This window comes from Schistocerca serialis, chromosome 2, assembly GCF_023864345.2.
Source record: "Schistocerca serialis cubense isolate TAMUIC-IGC-003099 chromosome 2, iqSchSeri2.2, whole genome shotgun sequence".
In the NCBI taxonomy this organism is placed as follows: Eukaryota; Metazoa; Arthropoda; class Insecta; order Orthoptera; family Acrididae; genus Schistocerca; species Schistocerca serialis.
In genome coordinates, this window is record NC_064639.1 from 754366691 (window position 1) to 754385289 (window position 18599).

General features: G+C 43.2%; 1 protein-coding gene across 1 annotated transcript in view; it reads right to left on the reverse strand.

Annotated features, from left to right (window-relative positions):
- LOC126456385 (uncharacterized) overlaps positions 1–18599 on the reverse strand; it is a 127906-nt gene that overhangs the window by 90155 nt on the left and 19152 nt on the right. The window contains exon 2 of the mRNA XM_050092139.1: positions 1065–1315. Within this exon, the coding sequence (XP_049948096.1) occupies positions 1065–1264 (200 nt within the window). The 5' untranslated portion in view covers positions 1265–1315. The remainder of the gene's footprint in view (positions 1–1064; positions 1316–18599) is intronic.

Consider the following 18599-nt stretch of genomic DNA (forward strand, 5'->3'; position numbering starts at 1 on the left):
CGTAATTCCCAATATGATGACTCAGTAACCAACCAATGGTAGTTCAGTATTGGCTTTTCCTCAGCGTATTCCTTAGAATTGGGACCGTTTAATCGTTCTACTTATTTTTAGAGCTACAGCGTACATTTTAAGAATTTTTACGTGATGAAGATTTGTGGGAATACAAGCTCTCTGAAACCGTAATCTGACGTACCGTTGACGAGAGTTGTGAAGCTTTCTGACCGAGTCACTGCACGTTCTCTTTATTGACTAATCAGTGTCCCTAATCAACGACATAGAATACAAAATGTATACTGCACTCGCGTTTCAGATGTTTTACCTATTTCTCTCGACTTTTCGATTCATTGTAAGGGAGCTAAAATCTTCTACATCTACATTTATATCTACATTTATACTGCGTAAGCCACCCACCGCTGTGTGGCGGAGGGCACATTATGTGCCACTGTCATTACCTCCTTCTTTTCCTGTTCAAGTCGCGCGTGGTTCGCGGGAAGAACGACTGCCGGAAAGCCTCTGTGCGCGCTCGATCTCTCTAATTTTACATTCGTGATCTCCTCGGGAGGTATAAGTAGGGGGAAGCAATATATTCGATACCTCATCCAGAAACGCACCCTCTCGAAAGCTGGACAGCAAGCTACACCGCGATGCAGAGAGCGCCTCTCTTGCAGAGTCTGCCACTTGAGTTTGCTAAACATCTCCGCAACGCTATCACGCTTACCAAATAACCCTGTGACGAAACGCGCCGCTCTTCTTTGGATCTTCTCCTCCGTCAATCCGACCTGGTACGGATCCCACACTGATGAGCAATACTCAAGTATAGGTCGAACGAGTGTTTTGTAAGCCACCTCCTTTGATGATGGACTACATTTTCTAAGGACTCTCCCAATGAATCTCAGCACCCGCCTTACCAACAATTAATTTTATATGAAATTCTCCGATAGAGGTATCAGAAATGAAGTTCTAACGCACGCTATGAAGTTCAAAACAGGGGACACCGTCTGTTGTAAGCGGGTAGCAACTGCACATCCAAAGACTGCAGATGGCCGCGTGGCAAAGCGCCTCACCCTGGCACAACCTGGCCGCGCCTGTTGGGGTAGAGCTCGGGGTGGTGGCCGTAGCGCGCGTACACCTCCAGCTGCTGCTCCACGCGGGATTCGAAGCTGAAGTAGGTCTGGTCCGTGAAGTTTTCCACGTGGAACACCACCTTGACGAAGCTTGTCTCCGAGATGAACGTCTGCGGCTGCTCCGTCTCGCCGCAGAACATGCCCGGATCCTTGCGGTTACTCAGCTCCGTCTTCGCATTGCCGTCCACGATCTGAAAGAAGAAGAAGAAGAACAATTAATTGAATAATTTCTCTTCTGTTAACTAGCAAGACGACGAATATTAAATGTGACTGAAAGCTTTGCCATGGAAATAACATGCTAGTGCTGTGCAACCACATCATAGTATCAGTTTTAGTGGAATACACTGTGCAGTGTCATCACTCTTTAGATCACCTCAATCTATTTTAGCACTGACAGCAGAAATATGTGGCCTATGAGGAACTGCTCAACCATTGTATCCCATTCTTTGCAACTACCTTTTCATAAGGTTTTTAACATTGCTGTCAATCAGCGACTGCTGTATAATACAAAATTTTGAAAAACACAGCCCTCTGTCGCGAACACAACTGTGACTTAGGTTTCGGTGTCACAAGGGACACCTTCTTCGGACAGAATTAAAACTGAATGTTACAGCATAACGTACCAAAAAAATACGAAAGCTGCGGTCATACCTAACAGCGTCAGATAGAATTAAAATAAAATGCAACAGAGGTCCAAGCCACTAGGGGCTACCATGTGTCCTCTGCTACAGTCAACACAAAACTGAAACATCATGTGACTTGTGCGTCACGGCAACTTCAAGACAATACCGCCATCTGGTGGCTGATTGGTAAAACAAGCTATTTTATAAAAAACTCTCGTAACTGCAGAGAGGGAAATAAGCAAACACCTGAACGGTATACATGAAGTAATTACAGTAGCGGGATGCTGCATGATATAAAATACAACTAACGAATGACTGGCTTTAGTACAATAATGGTTACGAAGCTCGGTTGGTAGATGATATCCTCAGAAAGAAGATTGGCAAGAATGGTACTACACTTGGTTCTTTCACCAGCGTCCCAGAAGAATCGGAGAAAAAATTCTTCTGAATTCCATTTTTAGGTCCAGTGTCACACCAGATTCAAAGGTTGCTTCGGATTAAATACAAATCTAATATTGCTTTCTCTACAAATAACAACTTGATAAAAAATGTATCCGTAATTTAAAGTCAACCACTAGTCCTCTGCAGAATTCTGGTGGCTATAAGATTTCATGTGACACTTGCGGTGCCTATTATATTGGTCAAACAGGACGTGCCTTTTCAATTCGCTGTAAAGAACATTTTCTGAGGAAAAACAGTTCATGTGCCCCTAGTTCTTCTTTTGCAGATCACCTGTTAATCACAGGGCACTCTCCTAAAGGGGTTGAGAAGTTGGAGATTTTGCATATCGAAAAATGGGCGTAAACTTGATATTTTGGAAGAGCTGGAAATTTTCAAGCATTTCCTTTCGAATGACGGACTTTTTCTCAACGAGCAGGTGCAGTTGCGCGGAAGAAGTTATTTCAATGGTAAAAAGCCACTGCTTGACGAGATCTAACACTGTGATGTACCAACTACTTCTTGCAGATTCAAAGATACCTTTCCTTTCTAATTTTTAGGCTCATATACGTAAATTAAAAAACCCTTTTTTGGTTTTCATAACGCTTCTATTGTAGCAAGCAGTAATGCCATTTAATGGATTATTTCGTATATGTCTTCTTTATGCATTTATTCCGGAATTTTTGTACTACAGCCAGTCATTCATTAGTTGTATTTTATATCATGTAGCATGCTGTAACATTTAGTTTTAATTTTGTCCGAAGAAGGTATCCCTTGTGACACCGAAACCTAGGTCACAAATTAATTGTGTTCGCGACAGAGGGCTGTGTTTTTCAAAATTTTGTCCCTTTTCATATTTATTATGGTTGCTGGGCTCCAGGTACCACTTTGGACCTCACGAGTGATTGTTCCCGCTTATTTCATGTGATATTTTTACAACCACGCTCTGTAATAATCGGCGTGCATTGTACGTCAGTTCTTACATGAGGTCTACTTGTTCTTGGTCTAGCTTTGGTTGTTCCTTCGCTCTTCCGCTTCACATTCTCACCACCAACAGTCAACCGGGGCTGCTTTCGAAGGATTGAAATGCCGTTGATGGATTTGTTGCTCATGTGACATCCAAAGACTATTCCACGTTCGAAGTCACACAATTACCATGAGCGATATAATTGCTGTTGCTGCTTCTCTGTTAACAACTGGTGGGCCCTTTCCCCCACCCCACCCCCCTCCTCACTCCCTCCAATTCCCGCCTTACACAGGAATGCCTGGGTAGTTCAGACAGTGTATTATAGTAGAAAGAGTAGATGATTTAATTGGTACGTGATTTGCGGCTGTACAGAGTGTGAAATGTACTAAACATAGCAGACACCTCTGGTCTCTGGTTGAGCACTGCCAGAAACGTATTTCGAATGATAAATAACGGTACGACTGCATGCTGCTTCATCTCTACGCCAAAGTTCATGCATCGTGATTACTTGTGAGTGACGGGGTGCCAGATTTTAAACCCACAACGACATGATTTCATATTGTGAAAAGGCTGGAGGTCGTGCTTGCTAGGGCAACAGTCGAAAACCTTCTACATCGAGGCAGGTCAGGACTGCAAAGGAGAACTTCTGGTCTGGAGTTATTTTGTCGGAACATAAGGCACAGCCGCAGTCCTTGACCCGTCAGAAATGTAGCTCCTGTTGTCCGAAACACCGGCTATGCGAAACAAAGATGATCGTTTTGAGTACCAGATGGCACGCCGTACTATCAAGCCAGATGGTGGACCCATATGACGACGACGAATGCAGTTCGACAACCTTTATTCCCCTTCGATGCCCCATGCACTCGTACGTTCCATTACGAGGCTCTACGCAGAATCTGGATTCGCCTCAAAAGGCCAAACAGTGCAACCCCTCTGTGCACCGTTGTCGTTCAGCGCACCATTGTCGGTGCATCTCACTCTACTGCCGCGTCAACGGAAGCCCCAATAATCGTAGCCGTGGAGACAATGCGTGGTGCTTCATACTGAGTCGAGGTATTGATACATGTCTTACTGCAAAGTTACCCGTCTCTTGACTCAAGATACACGGCGTAGCTGTACGATCTTGCTAGACCGAGCGAACAGTAATTTTGTTTTCTCAAGATCGTGTATGATTTTGAGTGGAGCCCTTCCTGTAGTCACCGATTGTGTATCCCATGACATTCGTGGTAATCCGACGAACGCGAATGGCAATGTCTCGAAACGGTAAACGGCTGTCTCGATAGGCAACGACTTTACAGCTGCCAAATTACGACGTGCGCTGGAAGACGTTTCTCCTTGTACGACCCACAATACGAACCTCTCGAAGACAATATTGATAAGCGATTTCGGAATTAGAAAGCCACTGGGTAATCTTTCCTGATGTACAGAATGTAGTCGGTGTTACTGTTAACCACTTTGTACGATTGGGCTGAAGTCCTAATTTACGAAGGGCGTCCTATAAGTAATGCAACACATTTCTTTCTCAGCCAGTTTCGGTTCAAAAAATTCGGAATTTGTTGAGTGACGGCGTGTAGTATATCTGATTCAGTCCATATAGTTTCACGGAGTTACGATGTGTGGCGGTGCTATACGTAGCTTTCAAAACTGCGTCTGTAACGGAAGTACGTTCCAAGGAGAGAGCTGTCAGTGAGTTTCTTCTGGCGGAAAACCAGAACCTCGCAGATAATCATAGGTGCTTCCCGAATGTCTAGAGAGACTTGGCTGTGAACAGAAGCACAGTAAGTCGTTGGGTGAGGCGTCTGTCATCATCGCAACAAGGTAGCGAAAACATGTCCGATCCCCCCCCTTGCCGACCGGCCGCACAATGTTGAAACGTGCGGACACTCTTATTCGAGGTGATGATGAAAGACAATCAAACACCCAGCTGCGCAACTGGACGCCTCTTTTGGTAGTGCTGATACTCTCGTCCACCAGTTAAGGTGCTCAGAGGTGTGTGCCCGCTGGATTCCTCGCCTATGCGGAATTGCTTGCACCTGGCGAGGCTGATGTTGATAATTTTGAATCTAACATCGTCACGGGTGCTGAAACATGAGTTCATAACTTCGAACCGAAAGCAAAACGGCGATCCATGGAGAGGCGCCACACCGCCACTCCTCCGAAAAAACAAAAGTTCAAAGCCACACCCTCAGCCGGTACAGTAATGGCGGCGGTCTTCTGAGTCGCAAGGGGTCATTTTGTTTGATGTACTCTCTAGTGGTGCCAAGATCAGCATTGAAGTGTATTGTGCTACCCCAAGGAAATTGATGAAACGACTTCAGCTTGTTCGCCGCCACAAAGTTGCATAAAAACTTCTCCTTCTCCATGACAACACAGTCCCTCGCACAAGTCGGCGCACCCGAGCGGAGCCCCTCATCCACCCTACAGCTCGGATATCGCACGTTCACCCGGCCATATGTTTGGTCCATTGAAGGATGCGCTCCGGGGAAAGCAGTACACGAATGATGGGGAGATTACACATGCAGCAGGATGTTGGAACCGCCGCCGACAAGGGGAATGGTACTATCGGTAGTTGGGAGCTCCAACGTTAGGCGCGTTGTGGGGCCCCTTAGGAACCTGGCCGACAAGGAGGGTACGAAATCCAATGTGCACTCCGTGTACATACCGGGTGGAGTCATTCCAGATGTGGAAAGGGTCCTCCCGGATGCCATGAAGAGCACAGGGTGCAGCCAACTGCAGGTGGTTGCTCACGTCGGTACCAATGATGTGTGTCACTTTGGATCAGAAGAGATTCTCTCTGGTTTCGAGCGGCTAACAGAAGTGGTAAAGGCTGCCAGTCTTGCTTGCAAGATGAAAGCAGAGCCGACCAAAAGCAGCATAGTCGACAGGACCGATTGCGGACCTCTGGTACAGCGCCGGGTGTAGGGTCTGAATCAGAGGGTCAGACGGTTCTGCGACCGTGTAGGCTACAGATTCGTCGACTTGCGCCAAACGGTGGTTGGGTTTTGGGTTCCGCTGGATAGGTCAGATGTCCACTATTCGCAGGAGGTGGCTACACGGGTAGCAGGGGCTGTGTGGCGTGGACGTGCGCTTTTTTAGGTTAGAGGGTCTCGGGAAAACCAAAGAAGGGCTTCAGTCACAAAGGGAGCAGGCTGAACACAGAAAGAACCTAGATAAATGAACCATTGGTATAACAGTTGTAAATTGACGTAGCTGTGTTGGGAATGTACCAGAGCTCCAAGCGCTAATAGAAAGCACTGATGTTCAAATCGTTATAGGCACTGAAAGCTGGCTAAAGCCGGACATAAGCTCAGCCGAAATTTTTGCGAAGAACCTAACGGTGTTCCGAAAGGATAGGCTAAACATGGTTGGCGGTGGCGTGTTTGTTGCTGTTAAAAGTAGTTTAACTTGTCGCGAAATTGAAGTAGATACTTCCTGTGAGTTAGCATGGGCAGAGGTAATTGTTGGCAAGCGGAATAAAATAATAATTGGATCCTTTTACCGACCTTCCAGTTCAGATGTTACAGTTGCTGAAAGGTTCAAAGAAAACTTAAGTTTGATTTCAAACACGTACCCGACTCATACGATAATAGTTGGTGGTGACTTTAATTTACCCGCGATATGTTGGCCGAAATACATGTTTAATTCCGGAGGTATGAATAAAATATCATCCGAAATTGTGCTAAACGCATACTCCGAACATTATTTCGAGTAGTTAGTTCATGAGCACACGCGAATAGTAAACGGTTGTGTAAACACACTTGACCTCTTAGCAACAAATAATCCTGAGTTAATAACGAGCATGGAAACCGATTCAGGGATTAGTGAACACAGGGTTGTCGTAGCGATATTGAATATTGTAATCCCCAAACCCCCCGAAAATAAGCGAAAAATATACTTATTCAAAAAAGCAGATAAAAATTCACTTGACGCATTCCTGAGAGACAATCTCCACTCATTACAAATTAATAATATAAGTGTAGACCAGATGTGGCTTAGATTCAGAGTAATAGTATCGGCAGCAATTGAGACATTAATACCAAATAAATTAACAAACGACGGAGCTGATCCTCCTTGGTACACAAAACGGGTTAGAACACTGTTGCAGAAACAACGAAATAAACATGCCACATTTAAACAGACGCGAAATCCCGAAGATTGGCGATCTCTTACAGAAGCTCGAAATTTAGCGCGGACTTTAATGGGCGATCATATAACAGTTTCCACAACGAAACTATGTCTCGAAACCTGGCAGAAAATCCAAAGAGATTCTGGTCATATGTGAAGTATGTTAGCGGCGAGAAACAATCGATGCCTTGTCTGCGCGATACCAATGGAGATACTATCGAAGGCAATGCCGCCAAAGCAGAGTTACTAAACACAGTTTTCCGAAATGCCTTCACAAAAGAAAACGAAGTAAATATTCTAGAATTCGAATCAAGAACAGCTGCCAACATGAGTAATGTAGAAGTAAATGTCCTCTGAGTAGTGAAGCAACTTAAATCACTTAATAAAAGCAAGTCTTCTGGTCCAGACTGTATACAAATTAGGTTCCTTTCGGAGTATGCTGATGCATTAGCTCCATACTTAACAATCATAAACAACCGTTCGCTCGACGAGAGATCCGTACCCAAAGACTGGAAAGTTGCACAGGTCACACCAATATTCAAGAAAGGTAGTATGAGTAATCCACTAAATTACAGGCCCATATCGTTAACGTCGATACGTAGCAGGATTTTGGAACACACATTGTGTTCGAACACTATGAATTACCTCGAAGAAAACTGTCTATTGACACACAGTCAACATGGGTTTAGAAAACATAGTTCCTGTGAGACACAACTAGCTCTTCATTCACATGAAGTGTTGAGTGCTATTGACAAGGGATTTCAAATCGATTCCGTATTTCTGGATTTCCGGAAAGCTTTTGACACTGTACCACACAAGCGGCTCGTATTGAAATTGCGTGCTTATGGAATATCGTCTCAGTTATGTGACTGGATTTGTGATTTCCTGTCAGAGAGGTCACATTTTGTAGTAATTGACGGAAAGTCATCGTGTGAAACAGAAGTGATTTCTGGCATTCCCCAAGGTAGTGTTATAGGCCCTTTGCTGTTCCTTATCTATATAAACGATTTGGAGACAATCTGAGCAGCCGTCTTCGGTTGTTTGCAGATGACGCTGTCGTTTATCGACTAATAAAGTCATCAGAAGATCAAAACAAACTGCAAAACGATTTACAAAAGATATCTGAATGGTGCGAAAAGTGGCAGTTGACCCTGAATAACGAAAAGTGCGAGGCCATCCACATGAGTGCTAAGAGGAACTCGTTAAACTTCGATTTCATTATAAATCAGTCTAACCTAAAAGCCGTAAATTCAACTAAATATGTAGGTATTACAATTACGAACAACTTAAACTGGAAGGAACACATAGAAAATGTTGTGGAGAAAGCTAACCAAAGACTGCGTTTTATTGGCAGGACACTTAGAAAATGTAACAGACCTACTAAGGAGACTGCCTACACTACGCTTGTCCGTTCTCTTTTAGAATAATGCTGCGCGGTGTGGGATCCTTACCAGATAAGACTGACGGAGTATATCGAAAAAGTTCAAAGAAAGGTAGCACGTTTTGTATTATCGCGAAATACGGGAGAGAGTGTCACAGAAATGATACAGGATTTCGGTTGGAAATCATTAAAAGAAAGGCGTTTTCCGTTGCGACGGAAACTTCTCCTCCGAATGCTAAAATATTTTGTTGACTCCGACCTACATATGGAGGAATGGTCATAAAAAAAAATAGGGGGGGTGAATATGAGCTCGTACGGAAAGATATAGGTGTTCATTCTTTCCGCGCACTGTACGAGATTGGAATAATAGAGAATTGTGAATGTGGTTCGATGAACCCTCTGCCAGGCATTTAAATGTGATTTGCAGAGTATCCATGTAAATATGTAGATTTAGATGTAGATGCGAGATTCAGGCCCTTCCAATAAGGTGGCGTATGGCGGTCGCAATAAATACATATTATGTTTAAAAACAGGGTTTTGTAAGGGAAAGGGTGGGGGATAATATGGTGTGTTGGAATCCTGAATGAAACCAACATGTTTTCTCAGAAAATGTGTTGCCTTACTTATTGAATGCCCCTCGTGTATATCCAAGCATGTTGTATATTTAATGCCAGTTTCATACGCAACTAATCATCAATCAGATTGCATAAAGTGATTTCTTAACAACTGTTGCCACCAAACCTACTACTAGGAATTTTAGCGGACGGACTGCGAGAGGATAGCAGGCGTCTCCGATCCGAGAAGTTAATCACGCAATGCGTTTTTATTGCACTCCTACAAGGTGACTATAGATAGCTATGCTGAGGATAGGAGAAAAAAAGACGAGGAGTGGCAAGTTTGTTTGCGTGGTCAGCCCCTGCAGCCAGCACAGAAATACTTGTTTTGTAAACACAACCGCATTTTCCTGCTGCCACTTAATTAATTTTTCCCAGAAGCGTTTCGCCTTTTTCCTGCTACAAGACATCAGTGGGATCTATAACGATACAGTTTTGTTATTTTTCACGTCGTGGCTTTTTATGCAAAAAGTAATTACTTACGATTTGCTGTGATCTGCGTTTCCTCTCAACTGGTCTGGAGGTCGCACTACAACTTTGTTACCGATGTACAAGGTGTTGCAAAAAGGTACGACCAAACTTTCAGGAAACATTCCTCACACACAAATAAAGAAAAGATGATATGTGGACATGTGTCCGGAAACGCTTAATTTCCATGTTAGAGCTCATTTTAGTTTCGTCAGTATGTACTGTACTTCCTCGATTCACTGCCCAATTGAAGGAAGGTAATGTTGGCTTCGGTGCTTGTGTTGACATTCGACTCATTGCTCTACAGTACTAGCATCAAGCACATCAGTACATAGCATCAACAAGTTAGTGTTCATCACGAACGTGGTTTTGCAGTCAGTGCAATGTTTACAAATGCGGAGTTGGCAGATGCCCATTTGATGTATGGATTAGCACGGGGCACTAGCCGTGGCGCGGTACGTTTGTATCGAGACAGATGTCCAGAACGAAGGTGTCCCGACAGGAAGACGTTCGAAGCAATTGATCGGTGTCTTAGGGAGCACGGAACATTCCAGCCTATGACTCGCGACTGGGGAAGACCTAGAACGACGAGGACACCTGCAATGGACGAGGCAATTCTTCGTGCAGTTGACGATAACCCTAACGTCGGCGTCAGAGAAGTTGCTGCTGAACAAGGTAACGTTGACCACGTCACTGTATGTAGATTTAGATGTAGTGCTACGGGAGAACCAGTTGTTTCCGTACCATGTACAGCGTGCGCAGGCACTATCAGCAGCTGGTTGACCCCCACGGGTACACTCCTGCGAATGGTTCATCCAACAATGTGTCAATCCTCATTTCAGTGCAAATGTTCTCTTTACGGATGAGGCTTCATTCCAACGTGATCAAATTGTAAATTTTCACAATCAACATGTGTGGGCTGACAATAATCCGCACGCAGTTGTGCAATTACGTCATCAGCACGATTTTCTGTGAACGTTTGGGCAGGCATTGTTGGTGATCTCTTGATTGGGCCTCATGTTCTTCCAGCTACGCTCAATGGAGCACGTTATCATGATTTCATACGGGATACTCTACCTGTGCTGCTAGAACATGTGCCTTTACAAGTACGACACAACATGTGGTTCATGAACGATGGAGCTCCGGCACATTTCAGTCGAAGTGTTAGTACGCTTCTCAACAACAGATTCGGTGACCGATGGATTGGTAGAGGCGGACCAATTCCATGGCCTCCACGCTCTCCTGACCTCAACCCTCTTGACTTTCATTTATGGGGGCACTTGAAAGCTCTTGTCTACGCAACCCCGGTACCAAATGTAGAGACTCTTCGTGGTCGTATTGTGGACGGCTGCGATACAATACGCCATTCTCCAGGGCTGCATCAGTGCATCAGGGATTCCATGCGACGGAGTGTGGATGCAAGTATCCTCGATAACGGAGGACATTTTGAACATTTCCTGTAACAAAGTGTTTGAAGTCACGCTGGTACGTTCTGTTGCTGTGTGTTTCCATTCCATGATAATGTGATTTGAAGAGAAGTAATAAAATGAGCTCTAACATGGAAAGTAAGCGTTTCCGGACACATGTCCACATAACACATTTTCTTTCTTTGTGTGTGAGGAATGTTTCCTGAAAGTTTGGCCGTACCTTTTTGTAACAGCCTGTATAAGCACAATTCTGAGTTCCAACCTTTTTCACACTGTTCACCATGTTCCTCCTTCTTTTTGTGCTATACTATTATTCTTTTGCCACTCGATATAACTATTTCTTCGGATACTGTGCTTTTAACAATGTAAATATTTTAACTTCATTACGTGTTTCCTCCTCTTTGGTGTGTTTGCCTACACGTTGCCAACGCAACGAAATATGTGTTCAAAACTAACTTACTTTAATGATGTTTACATAGTGCGTGTTTATGAGAGAGAGAGAGAGTGAGCTAAAGAATGTGTATATTTCTTTGTTTGTCTGTGTGTGTGTGTGTGTGTGTGTGTGTGTGTGTGTGTGTGTGCGCGCGCCCTGGCGGGCGGTTTGGGTTGTAGGGTATGAAATATGAATAGACAATCTGTTAGTCAGTGGTTGAAAGCCGCTGATCTGACTTTTTGTTTCAATGTTTTGTGGAGTGGTTCATGGATAAGTGAATGTGAAGATGTTGGGTGGTATTATTATATTAATCCTCTTTGGGAGAGTTATTCTATTATGTTATCTATTAGCGCAAACAATGAATTGTTTGGCATATGTACTTGACCATTCAACTGGATTTTCCTTTCTGCTTTTGTTTTCTGTATGTGGTAATTTTCTTGCAGGGTTAGGAGGTGCTTTTTATTGTTAATTCTAATTATTTTCATGTCTTCTTCTCTAGTGGTTGGTTTGTGGTCATGTTCTCCTGGCTGTTCTGCAAATGTGCAAATGTGGAGTGGTTTGTCCCATATTTCCTGGCTCTCACGTGTTCCTTGTATCTGAAATCAAATGTTCTATCTGTTTGTCCTATGTATCTGCTTTCACAAGTGTTACACTGTAGTTGTTATGTACCGGCTTTCTGGCATATGTCTCTGTTTTTTGTCAGTTTTGGGGTGTATTTTTGTATAGAATTGTCTGTTGTATATGCTGCGTTTATTCCCTTTCTTTATGTGTGAGTTTGTGTGTGTCATTGTGTACCATTTTGTGTTTTCTTTCCTCTTTTTCTGACTATCCTGCGTAGTTGTTATGGGACTGAGTGTTTGTGTTTGGTTCTCTTGTGTTGTTCTCTGTGGTTTGGTGCTTTCTGCTTTTATTTTACTTTCATTTTGTTGTTTAGCTTTGTGATTGTGTCACTATTGTAACCATTGTTTCATGCTATCTGTATTATTATGTCCAGTTCTTTTCGGTAGCTTTCTTTGCCGAGTGGCACAGTGTTGAGTCTGTGGAGATTTTATCAAAATTCTACTTGCTTTTGTGACTGTGGTGGTTCGAGGATTGGGAAATGATAATGTCCGTTGCTGTGGGTTTACGGTTGATTTCAAACATATGCGTATTGTTTTTGTTTTTTTAATTGTTATATCCAGAAAATTAATTTGGTATTCTGTTCTCTTTCCATTGTGAATTTTATATTTTCATGTATTTTCTTGATGTCAGTTTGTAGTTTTACAATTTTTGTTTGTGGTTCAACTAGTAAGCAAAGGATGTCATCTGTATACCTGAACCAATATAATATGTTGTATGCTTTTGCTACTATTTTTGTAAAAATGATTTGTTAAATGTGGTTTCCAAAAATATTTGCTTAGGCTCCTGAAACTTTGGATCTCACTGGTGATAGATCTTCTGGTTAATAAAATTCATTATTGAATTGGAAATAATTTTGTTAAAGTGTCAGTGCGTGGACTTCTCACTTATTGCAATCTGTCCTGCATTTTCCGATTTATCATTGATGCGCAGAATGGAACAAATAGAATCGATATACAAATTTACCATTTAACTGATTCCTGTCAGGTAGGCTGTATCACACGAATCCTAATTTATATGGATACAGTACTGCTTGTGTCTCAAAACATTTATTCTTCTCTTGTTTACTATTCCGCTTCAGATGTTTCCCTGTTTACCTTCATTGCCGTTTAAGATAAAAGGCTCAGAACTAAAAAAAAGGACTACACTGGATCTAATTCATTAACGTCACACACATCAAAGCGCTGAACCGTGAAATGACTAAATGAAGACAATAGCAGCATAACACAATCTGCCTGTTATCATAATGCCCAGCTTTGAAATGTGTCCGGTCCTGTAGCCGAACTCTGTAAGATTATTTGGCCTCAAATGTAACATCACAGAAAGAGATTACAGCACCTTCGCAAATAACTTCAAGCCTGTGAGGCAGAAAATTCTCCCCCACTGAAAAAAGTAGAACAACTAGGCCAACTAAGTACGAAGAGTATAGGATATCATCTACGGAAGGTTCCTAGAGTTTCGCACATAACCCTTAAGCAGATCCATTTACCAGAAACACTAAAATTCATCGTTCTCACGAGACATCTCAGACTAAATCATCTGACAAATTTACTGAAAAGGTGAATATTTCTCATAGTGATGTTACAGGATACCAGTTATACAATCTAATGCGGAAATACAGATTTATTATAGGAATCTAGATATAAAAAACACACAAAGTCCACAAAACTTGTAACTGCGTCCATAATCAAATAAAATTTTACAGTCACTTACAGATTTTACATCTCCATCAGAAAAGATCTCTTTTTTCTTATTTAGTTAAGGAAACTATGGATATATACTGCCAATGCACAAGCCTGCATCAACATTGCCAAGAATAACAGTCCGAACAAATAAGACAATATTGCAAAAGACGTTGAAGCATGAGTGATAAAGTTACTACAATACTGTATGAAACAGATGGGGACTTAAGCGAACAAACAGACAAAGAAGTAAAACACAAAACAATTCCGAATTATTTTCCAGCTATAACGAGAATTCTTGTCCGAAATTACCAAGAACAGATAATAACATACGGCACATATTTTTATTCATATGAGTTATATCATTTACAAACAGGCAGCCAAAGCAAAGAGGAATAATATAGTAATTGTCGAAATAGCTTTCAACATAGAGATTAGGATTATTTTTTTAAAGGTTACACTAAAGTATCAAGGAAACATCAGAAGCATCACTGAACTGACATATGCTGTTTATCAGTGAACTTTCAATATTTGTTTCCAATATTCGAATAGAAATGATGTATTGGGACGTGATCACAAAAGATATGGAAAATCGGCGAAAGAACTAAAGCCGCTGACAAGCAGGAAGATGGAACATGAAGAGATGCGATGATATAACATAGACTGTCACCCTGATGGATATGGAATTCTGTCTTAAAACGCATTAGAACCGTTTTATAAGGACTACGGAATAAATGTTTCGATATTAAGAGTGAAGTAACGTAAGTACAAGCAAAGGAAAGGGTAAAAAATACATTCAAGAAGAATAATTAGAATACTTTTCTAATGTCTTCAGTAACGAGGACAGAGGGTTCAGACCCACAAATATACACTTCGAATTTATCAATGATAAAGCCAACTTAGAACTGACCGACAAACATTATGGAGACTTTTTTTTACAAGGGGAGAATATATTGTAAAAATCACAAACATTGTAGGAAACACAACACTATGTTGATATACTGAAAATGCAAGGCACTAGATGAAGAAGACATACACTCCTGGAAATTGAAATAAGAACACCGTGAATTCATTGTCCCAGGAAGGAGAAACTTTATTGACACATTCCTGGGGTCAGATACATCACATGATCACACTGACAGAACCACAGGCACATAGACACAGGCAACAGAGCATGCACAATGTCGGCACTAGTACAGTGTATATCCACCTTTCGCAGCAATGCAGGCTGCTATTCTCCCATGGAGACGATCGTAGAGATGCTGGATGTAGTCCTGTGGAACGGCTTGCCATGCCATTTCCACCTGGCGCCTCAGTTGGACCAGCGTTCGTGCTGGACGTGCAGACCGCGTGAGACGACGCTTCATCCAGTCCCAAACATGCTCAATGGGGGACAGATCCGGAGATCTTGCTAGCCAGGGTAGTTGACTTACACCTTCTAGAGCACGTTGGGTGGCACGGGATACATGCGGACGTGCATTGTCCTGTTGGAACAGCAAGTTCCCTTGCCGGTCTAGGAATGGTAGAACGATGGGTTAGATGACGGTTTGGATGTACCGTGCACTATTCAGTGTCCCCTCGACGATCACCAGTGGTGTACGGCCAGTGTAGGAGATCGCTCCCCACACCATGATGCCGGGTGTTGGCCCTGTGTGCCTCGGTCGTATGCAGTCCTGATTGTGGCGCTCACCTGCACGGCGCCAAACACGCATACGACCATCATTGGCACCAAGGCAGAAGCGACTCTCATCGCTGAAGACGACACGTCTCCATTCGTCCCTCCATTCACGCCTGTCGCGACACCACTGGAGGCGGGCTGCACGATGTTGGGGCGTGAGCGGAAGACGGCCTAACGGTGTGCGGGACCGTAGCCCAGCTTCATGGAGACGGTTGCGAATGGTCCTCGCCGATACCCCAGGAGCTACAGTGTCCCTAATTTGCTGGGAAGTGGCGGTGCGGTCCCCTACGGCACTGCGTAGGATCCTACAGTCTTGGCGTGCATCCGTGCGTCGCTGCGGTCCGGTCCCAGGTCGACGGGCACGTGCACCTTCCGCCGACCACTGGCGACAACATCGATGTACTGTGGAGACCTCACGCCCCACGTGTTGAGCAATTCGGCGGTACGTCCACCCGGCCTCCCGCATGCCCAATATACGCCCTCGCTCAAAGTCCGTCAACTGCACATACGGTTCACGTCCACGCTGTCGCGGCATGCTACCAGTGTTAAAGACTGCGATGGAGCTCCGTATGCCACGGCAAACTGGCTGACACTGACGGCGGCGGTGCACAAGTGCTGCGCAGCTAGCGCCATTTGACGGCCAACACCGCGGTTCCTGGTGTGTCCGCTGTGCCGTGCGTGTGATCATTGCTTGTACAGCCCTCTCGCAGTGTCCGGAGCAAGTATGGTGGGTCTGACACACCGGTGTCAATGTGTTCTGTTTTCCATTTCCAGGAGTGTATGTGGAAACTAGGCGGTAAACTGGCAGCAGTGTAATGGAATAACTCTGGAAGAAAGAAAGATACGGGGATGCCTGGGTCTGGAAACTCTCATTCACTCCAAGATAGACGCCAACAACCAGAGAGGCATCTCCTTCCTACCTGTCATTTAAAAACAAAAACAAAATGTAGATGACGCCGGAAGTAATCTTCCACCTAAAAACGACTCTGAGATTTTCAGCGTGATTATAAACAAACTTTCGCCACTTAAGCCAGTGTACATGGCAAACTATTTAACGTTTGGTTACCCAATTTTATAGGAATGACTGTGCGCTGCGGGATTTGCTATTTTCGTAGTGTTAGTGACAAGACTTGCCATTAGGTGCAGGTACCGAAATGGCGACGTAGGTTGAAGCACAAGCATCAGTGTGCAGTCGGCCGGAGTGGCCGAACGGTTCTAGGCGCTACAGTCTGGAACCGCGCGACCGCTACGGTTGCAGGTTCGAATCCTACCTCGGGCATGGATGTGTGTGATGTTTAGGTTAGTTAGGTTTAAGTTGTTCTACGTTCTAGGGGACTGATGACCTCAGAAGTTAAGTCCCATAGTGCTCAGAGCCATTTGAACCATCAGTGTGCATTATAGTTGTAAACAGTCAACATGAATCCAGGAAAGTAAAATAGACCTTATTCGTAAGCTGTTTTATCAAAACAATATCAACAGTGCTGTTGATCTTTGCGAGTATTGACGCATTAAATGCATACGAAGAGGTCAACTTTCGCATCGCGGTTGAAGAACACGGTTCGGAAGTTCCGTTTAACTATCGATTTTGGTATGGTGAGAGTTCGACAGCTAGTTATGTCGCGAATTGTCGAACAAGTTACTGTTGCCATATCTGACGATGCTAGGCGCAATGTGCGATCTTCAAGGAGCACACAAGTTTTGTCACGACAGCTAAACAAACATTCCATGGTCCACTATTTGAAAAGAGCTGCCAACAGTTGTGAAATGGTATCTCTGGACGGTTACAGGCTGTTGAGGGTGCAGTTGGTGGTCATGTAGAGCAACTTTAGTAGCCTGGAAAGTAAGCATGGTAAGCGCTTAACAAACGCTAAACTCTGGTGTGGATATTAAAATGCGTTTCCTTCAGTGATTTATTCGTTATTTGTCTTCTACATGCTATTACAAGTATTTCTACAACGTTTCATTGTCCTACGATCACTCGTTTTTCACGGCAGTCCTCTCAAATAAAGGAAGTTTAATTATAACCACCCCGTACAATAACAGGAAAAACCAACACGAATGTCAACTTTGTTGAATTGAAGAATGGCCTAAGTTTCCGTAGATTGATCGACTACATACTTAACTCCAAGTTATAAAGATCGAGAAATATCAATACAAAATGAGAGAAAGCATCCTCGTAAATATGATATAAAGAGTGAAGCTTGTAAGGGAAATTTCGGGATCGTTCAAAATACAACAAACTTTCTGCAACGTGACGGTCCCTCTCTCATTAATTTCGTGCTAGGTACAAGAGAAGAATGAGAAAAATGATGCGAGAGAAGCACATCAAGCGAACTCAGCTGTAAAAAGGACAAGAAAGGTTTCAGGTTTCTGATTCGTTTCTCCCAATGACATTGCCGTAATTTTCTGAAACAAAGTGAAACCAGAAGCAATTGCGAAAAGCCTTACATTGCAGGTGAAAACAGACTACAGATATTCGGTGATTTTAGTCACAGTGGAAAAGCGGGTTTTAGAACTATATGGGTCCCTCATGTGAGTTGACAGATTTAAATAAGAAGAAGAATATAACCAAAGAGACGGACTAAATGATAAACGCAGCGAGATAAAGAGAAAAGGAAATGTGATACAAAATTCCAGCAGCAAAATCTATATGTTCCCAATTAAAAGTTTATCACTATTCAATAGTAATTATGGGATGGGAGAGGCGAAAAATTGTAGACACGAAGAAAGACAGAAAGACTAGAAAATGTAAAACATATTGCAGAAGATATTGGATGGAGCAGGCAGGTAGAGACGAAGCGCAAAATAGGAAAAGATGTATGACGGAATCAAAAAGCCTAAAGACTGTATATAAATAAAATCCAGGTGCATTCCATGGATCCGAATGAGTTACACGAAGCACAACAGCTTACCAGTATAAACTACAAAGAAAATTATAGGAGAATGCACTGAAAAGTTGTGAGAAAACAAAATAACTAAATTAAAAAAATCGAAGAAAGGAGATAGTGTTCTGAACAGAAA